Below are 7,548 nucleotides of genomic sequence, written 5' to 3' on the forward strand. Positions count from 1 at the left end.
CCCACTTAACCCTAAATCACAACTGCCCTAATAACACATATAATAACACGTAAGGCAGGGGTGTCAAGCATCCAGATGGTTTAATCTGGCCCAGCCATGAAGAGAAAAAACTATAAGGATGTTGGGGGAAAAAAGCAAGTTTCTAGCCCATCCATGTGGTGAGTTATAGATATTTAAAGGAATGGCTGCAATTTGCATTTCTGCCTCTAGGGGAAGCAAAAGAAAAGAAGTAACGCATAACAAGTGATCAAGAAATAAACAACATTTCTTTGTAAGTGTGTGCCACGTCTGGGTAAGATGCCGCTTGGTTTCCTGCCAGCCTCACCGCTGTGAAGGTGCTATAAAAATCAGGTTTGACACCAGTTGCCAAAATATAGTTGTCAAGAAGATTTGTCAAAAAAGATGCTGTTATGTTACTGGTCCGGCCTGCTTGGAATCAGACGGGTTGAATGTGGCTGAAACTGGGGAAAGTGCTGTTTCAGTGATTAGTGCAAATGTGTTGCAATCCACCTGTCTGTTAGAAATAAGGAAATTGGACAGTCAAAGCATAATTTGTGTGGGCATCCGACCTGCAGACCCCAAGCATGCCGCATTGTTTGAAGTCATTAAGAAAAAAAAGACTTTTTTTCATTAAGACCCTAGTATGCCCACCTTTCTAACAACTGGCATAAAGAGCGCCGGGTGACAGAACCACCTATACGTCATAAGTGGGTGTAACTTCCATTACCCGTACATATACTTTGCATGGGGGTTAACTCGTACTGGTACATGTGACTAAGGCTTAATAGATCTGAGAGGTTCTTTAAGTCCGAGTTTAAAGCCTAAAGGTCTTTATCGATGCAAATATCTTTCCAACTAGTTTGGCTTCAAAATTACATTCATTTAGCATGTACTTGTACTTCTTTTTTGATCACTGGAAATACATTCAGGCATCGAGGGGCTAACGTATGTCAAACAGCAGCACATAAACATAAAAACAAAAAAGATTTTACAAATAATTAGAGAAATTCAAATCTTGGTATGTTTAGTCTCTCACTGGATTTTTTTTAATTTATCATTATTTTAGTCATTAAGACACCTTAAAACTTCACTTTAAAATTAAAAAAAAAAATAGCAATATTGTATGCAAACAATCATGTCTAAATATTTTCCTGTAGAACAGTTTCACCACTTGCTTTTCTTTTAAATATTAAGAATGAGACATAATAAAACCACAAGAACAGATCATTCAAGTTCAGATAATATTTATAAAAAAGGAAGAATTAAAAATAAATGACTATAAAAAATGTAATCTTTAATTTTTCTCAGATATTTGTCACATAAAAAATTGGCCTGAAAATAGGAGTTTCAATGTTGTTGTTGACCTTTTGGCTTATTCAGTCGAGTCAGTATTTTTTATGCCGGATGCCCTTCCTGACACAACACTATATTTTCAAGGCCTGGGCGCATCAATATAAGTAGCAGCAGGAATGGTTTTGTCTAACGACCCTCACTGGATTTTGGCTCATTGCACCCCTGGGAACACCTAACTAACTGAGCCATCCAGCTGCAAAAAACAACACATTTAACATAGTAAAGTTTAAATAATTCAAGTCTAATTCAGGTTTTCCTGCATGAAACAATTGGAGTTGAGGGTTAGAATCAACATAAGTGTTTTGTAGCCTGTTTAAGGCACAATAAAGTTTTTATGTTCCAATGTAATTTAAATGTAGCTTCTTTTTGTAATATGAAGCTACCATTCAAAGACGGGAATGTGGAGTTAAAAGTGGTCTAAACATGTGAACCCTGCGTTTGGTTTAAGCTCTCTGTCGGAGTACAAATGTGCATATGTGAGCGGAGATAAAAGCATCTTGCTTGCAGTTATTAATCACTGCGCAAGAGCGGATTCATCTGTCGTGGAGGCAGTTTGGAAGATGGACTCTATTTACACCTAAAGCTGTTTGAGGGGCTTTGGGAGGCAGCCATCAATCTGTTGGCTATCTTCAAAAGAAGGAGCCAATGCTCAGGCATCAGTTTCAATCACTTCCCAGAGACAGGTGGTATGGTAAGCTGCCGCACAAGAGGGTTTTTTCCTTCGTTTTCTCTTTTTTTTTTTCCTCCTCACTTCTTCCGTACCTCAAGGTGAGTTTTTTTCAGTTCCCCAGGGAAGCATGTTATTAATGTGTCTTATCATAAAAATAATAATATTCCCTAAAAATACGCACTGCACCCTGCCCTTTGGCTCCCTTGCTGTTTGGCACCTCGCGTTCCTAATTAGCATCTTCAATTAACCTGTTTTAATTGCCATCCACTGAAAGGTGGAGGACCCTGGCAGGAACATGCCACAGGGAGATGTTTTGTAAATGACTGGTGCTGTAATGCAGCCATCTAAAAAAGGTCTTGTACTAATTGGACTCTCAACCTGGGCCTGCAGTTTCTGCCTTTGAGCAGTTGTAGTCTACACGTGACACTGGGGGCGTACACATACTAAGACCACGGTCACTCATTGTAACCCAAAATGTCACCACGCAGCAACCTAAATGCAAGTTTTTTAGCAAATTCAGCAGATGGCCGTACGGCAGCATGTAATTAGGAGGCGGCAGTCAAATTTTTACATGCTGTGTGGAGGTTTTTACAAAGAGTTCAAATTTTACGGCAACCAAACAATTTTACTTTGTGGAGTTAAGGATTTTTCTCGTCCACCTTCTCCTGATGCAGACATGGTCCAGACCGAAGGGGGACCCGTATCCAAGTGGTAAAAAGACGCTAGCATCATAAGCTAACAAAGGCTTTTAACGTTTCAAACGTTTTGACCAAACAATCCAGAGTGAAAAGTTCATTGCAAATCCACCACCAGGATGGACTTCAATGAACCTGTTGCCTAACTTCCAAGTCCTCTAGAAAGTTGTGCAAGCCAGTAGATTTTTGACAACCGAAGGCAATACAACTACGCGTCACGCTAAAGCTGGAACAATATTGACCAACCGTTGCAGAATCAAAGATGGGCGGGGCTTTTATACTGGAGCTGCAGAGTATGATGACGGGAAACTTCTGAAATGACCTGAGACTTGCACCAGGTGACCAATCACAAAACAGTTTTAGACTAAAATTTCAGGAATTTATTAAGGTTATTGAAATTTTCCAAATGTAGAAAGCACTTTTAAAGCCCCATTTATAGAGGTAAACAAGCCAAAAGAAGAGTTGACATAGTGTTTGATCACTCTTTAAACCAGGAGTGTCAAACTAATTTTGGTTCAGGGGCCACGTTTAACCTGTCTGATCTCAAGTGGGTCGGACCAGAAGCATAAAATAACCAATGGTCAACTTGTTATCGGTAGCTTTGTTTTTTTCTCTGTTAGAAAAAAAATAATCAATCAACCTAGTAGCCAAATCACTTATTATTATTATTGTTGTTATTAGAGCTATTATTATTATTATCTTTGTCACAGTAACATTTTGGTAATCCTTATATTTTCTTATCATCACTACTGGACCAGATGTGGCCCGCGGGCCGGATGTTTGACACCTTGAAGATTACCAATGCCTCTCCATCGCATGGTGGGAGTTGTATTTGTGATTGTAGCATACAGCAAAAATAAGGACATTTTTAGGGTGCAAATTATTTCTTCACAGGTAAATAATAGTCACACCTGGCGGGAAAAATCCAACTTGTGCAAAAAAGAGAAAGTATGCAATCCAGCTGCTTTCCTTAAACTCACTCAGTGGGGCCTTTTGCTTCTGCAGGAGTCTAATAGTCTCAATTACGCATTCACACTTCCCAATATTTTTTGTTTTGTTTTGCATCATGGGGGTGTTCTAAATTTGACTACAGCACTTAATGATGCTGTTTTGCTTTGGTTCTTTTGATCAATCTTGATATTTTTGTCCCCAAAAAATAAATAGATAAATAAAAATGTGAGAATTTTTTTTCTCTCAATTCTTTGCTTTATCAGCAAAACTCCTTTCTTTTTACCGGGGCTGCTTTCTCTGCAAAGTGTCTTTAGTCAGGTTGACCTACAAAGCAAAATGTGTGCAATTATTTTATCAGCACTTTACCACAATAAATCCCAAGGCCTGCAACCCCCCCATGGTAATGGTGCAGAGTGCAAACTGGGTTTTTGTTAGATCTGGAAGGCTTCAAGAGGTCAAAGGGAAGAGCTGATTTTCAGAATGCAATTTATTATTTTTCTTTTTAGGCAACAAATTTCTCTTTTGTAATGTTTTTATAACCCATCACTGCCCAGCTAATGTTGCCCTTGCATTGGTGGAGATCAGGGCTGATGCCGTGTCTATCTAACTTGAAGAAAAGACAAGTGAGAATTTTAACCTTCATGGTGCAGTTTTTTGGGGAGTTGCTTCTGCATTTACCATATTTAGATGTAATTTTCATGAGTTGTATGTTATTTTCTGAGCAGTAAGTGTGAACTGTGATGCGGATGAAAACAGAGATCTCACTTCTAAGGGAACCCTGGTGAGATTCAATTGCGGTGTAAGTGCAAAAACTTAAACAAACAGATAGGGAACTTGTTAAATCTGTGCTCTTGGACAGGAAGGAAAAACATTCTCAGAATATGTCAGAGAATTAGAGGAGATTGAACATATATTGGAAATGAAGGGTAGAATAGACATAAAGACAAATATCATCACAAGATAAGCAGAAAATTAGTGGAATTTTTTTTTTGCAAGTCAATATTTCTTCCAAAAATGAGCAGATGCTCCAAACTATGATTATATTTCACTCTAGATTGATCTAAAAGCAACCCAAATATGACATTGTCTTGAATTCCCCACAAAGTTTAAATATTGTTGTTGCATAAAGAAGCATTTTGTTGATTTGGCTACAATTTTTCAATTATTTATTAAAAGTAAACTACTTTAATTACCTCCAAATTGTGTGTAAATTACTAAGATTTCTTTGCTTATGGTCACAACGTCTGATTTTACACCTTTTTCATGCCTTGTTCTATCGTGTATATTGATAGAAGTTATATTAATTGTGCATTATTTAGTGTTCACAAGCTTTGGTTGTTTTTATTTTTTAGCACACCATCCATCTGCTTCTAAATAAAACCTAAAATCAGGCAATTCACGTGTAAATTCCCATCTTTCAAATTCTGGATCATCAAGCTCACTTGCTCAGTTTTAGATCCTAATCATTCTGAAAGTTTTCATCAGTCTCCGAATTTTTAATACAGTCGTCCATTTCTTTTCTCTCTCTCTGTTTCATGTTCAATCGGAAAGGAGATAAGCCGTTTAAACTCTTTGGATTTCGATTATATGGTGCAAGAATAGGAGCACTCTCTGAGAGGAAGACTGATTGTCCCTGATTAGAACAATGTTTCCATCTGCTTAGCATTGGTCTTACAGGGAAGCAATCTAAGTGCTGATTGGACGAGAGAGATTCCAAGAAGCTTGCTGGATAACAAGGTCAAGTAAGACGACATTAATAGCAAAACTTCACTTGAATTTAAGCAATAAAACACCTGATTCCACCTGATATATTTTTTTAATTCATTCGTGAACTTTCAGAAAAACAACATGACTTTAATAGAAGCTCAACTTTCTCAAAAATCTGTTTCTTTAATTATCCAGAGCATTTGCATTGATCTTAACCAGTATGTATAAGGACAAACGATGAACGTGATCTTTTAGGGAAATGCATCACTTTCTGCTCTTACCCTGAGGAAGGTGAGGTTGCGGCTCCGGTCGATGCTCGTGATCTCCAAGTTTCCCATCACGACCTCACAGTTTTCGTAGTATTTTCTCAGCGTGCGGTACTGCTGCTCCAGATCCGACAATGTGCTCAGCTTGTTCTCGGTACCAGTACATACTGAAAAACAGCAAGAAGAAAGAAAAAATACAAGAATTTGTTAATTCAGTCAAGGTACACATGCAGTATCTGATTTTCATTTGAAGGAAGTTGGACTTCTGGGCCAATTTGGGAAGCTTTTCAATGCTTTTACTGATGATGACTTGTTGACCAAAAAGAAACGTTCAATTACTTGTTTGATCAAAATTTTATGCAAAATATTTTCTGATTACCAGATTTTGAAAACTATGCAAAATAATATAAAATAAAGTAGGGGTGGGATTATGTAAATTTACTTATTCCTACTCCTTTACAAGCAATCAATCAAACTCAACTCTAATTTAAAATCACTATATTAAATGAATCAAACATGACATAAGCGAGTCTTGTTTTTTGTTTGTTTTGTTTTAATCTTTGCATTTCAGTATTTCTGCAACGAGTTTATAAAGCCTGTGATATTTTTTTGTCTTCTATCGTCCACAAGTTTTGATTGAAGTAAACCAAATCAATCAGTAAAAAAAAAAAAAAATCACAAGGAAGATGAGAAAAACAACAGTTATTGTGTTATAAAATAAAGGCAAAAATGTAAAAGAAAGTGGATTGCGCAGTCGTGCAGAGAAGCCACTGCACCTCTGAGCTTCCCTGCATCACTTCCTCTGCACTCACCAGGCAAATAGGAGCTCTTTAATGGCTAAATGGGCCGGTCGCTTGACAAGTAATTAAACAGGACCACTGTAACCCATCATATCCTTTTTTCAACCCAAGAAGGCTCGAACCATTTTCCTGATCCACTGGCGTTGCCTAAGCTTGGATACATTACTGTCATATAAGCAGATTACTAAGAAAATTAAAAGACTTAAACTGTACAGTAAAATGTGCACATATCTACTTTTTTTTCTCCTTTATGTGCTATAAAGGAGAATGAAATTGTCTTCATACAGAGAGGTCTATGCAGTAGTAGAGGGGCTGACTGACCATACTCTGAGTCTTGTCACACTGTTACAGGAGTTACATTTCTCTTTGAACACTTCTACCTCAAAGGATCTTTAAAGGCCCACTCCAAGAAAAATCGTGGTTTTAACTTGTTCTTGTGGCCTTTTTCTCATGCATGAAGAAAAAAAAAATAGGCTTATTTTTGCATTTCAAATTGCAATCCAGCCCCACTTTGAAAAACAAATACCGGTTTAAAAAAAAAAAAAATCACAAAGATTCTGCCCCAGGGTAAAGACAAACGGTGCTGTAAAGACAAATGGGATTGTGCTTCAATACTTTCACATCTTAGCTGATATTAGATAAGTGGAGCTATTCCAATGTGACCCAAACAATACCCATATGATCAGGTGCTGATTGGCTATGTTGCGCGTAGCATACAGAGGTGCTCAGAAGTGATATACTGCAGAACTGGGTGTTTTCAATAACAGTTAGCGTGGGCTTGAGGAGAGTGGGTGGAGGTGGGGAAGGGTCATAAAGTGAGGATAGGTGTAATAAACTGTTATTGAACCCTTGGGGCAGGGCACTGAAATCAGACGATAGGGGCATTGTGGCATGTGATGTGTGGTGAAATTTATTTTTTTTATACCCATATGATTCCTGAAGCATGCCTTTAGAAAGCCTGCTGACCGTGGAAACCTGAACCGTGCACTAGGAGTTTGAAGTATATATAGCACAGGCCAACAACAAGAGCAAAAAAATAAAAGACACCCCACCATAAATAGCTAGACATGAAAAAAAAAAAAAGTGTACGCTGTCTCACATTAGGC

General features: G+C 37.8%; 1 protein-coding gene across 1 annotated transcript in view; it reads right to left on the reverse strand.

Annotated features, from left to right (window-relative positions):
- LOC112155138 (receptor tyrosine-protein kinase erbB-4) overlaps positions 1 to 7,548 on the reverse strand; it is a gene marked incomplete in the record, with an annotated part of 293,012 nt that overhangs the window by 141,843 nt on the left and 143,621 nt on the right. The window contains 1 exon segment of the mRNA XM_036209624.1: positions 5,658 to 5,809. Coding sequence (XP_036065517.1) covers positions 5,658 to 5,809 — 152 coding nt within the window.

This window comes from Oryzias melastigma, linkage group LG21 (assembly GCF_002922805.2).
Source record: "Oryzias melastigma strain HK-1 linkage group LG21, ASM292280v2, whole genome shotgun sequence".
In the NCBI taxonomy this organism is placed as follows: domain Eukaryota; kingdom Metazoa; phylum Chordata; class Actinopteri; order Beloniformes; family Adrianichthyidae; genus Oryzias; species Oryzias melastigma.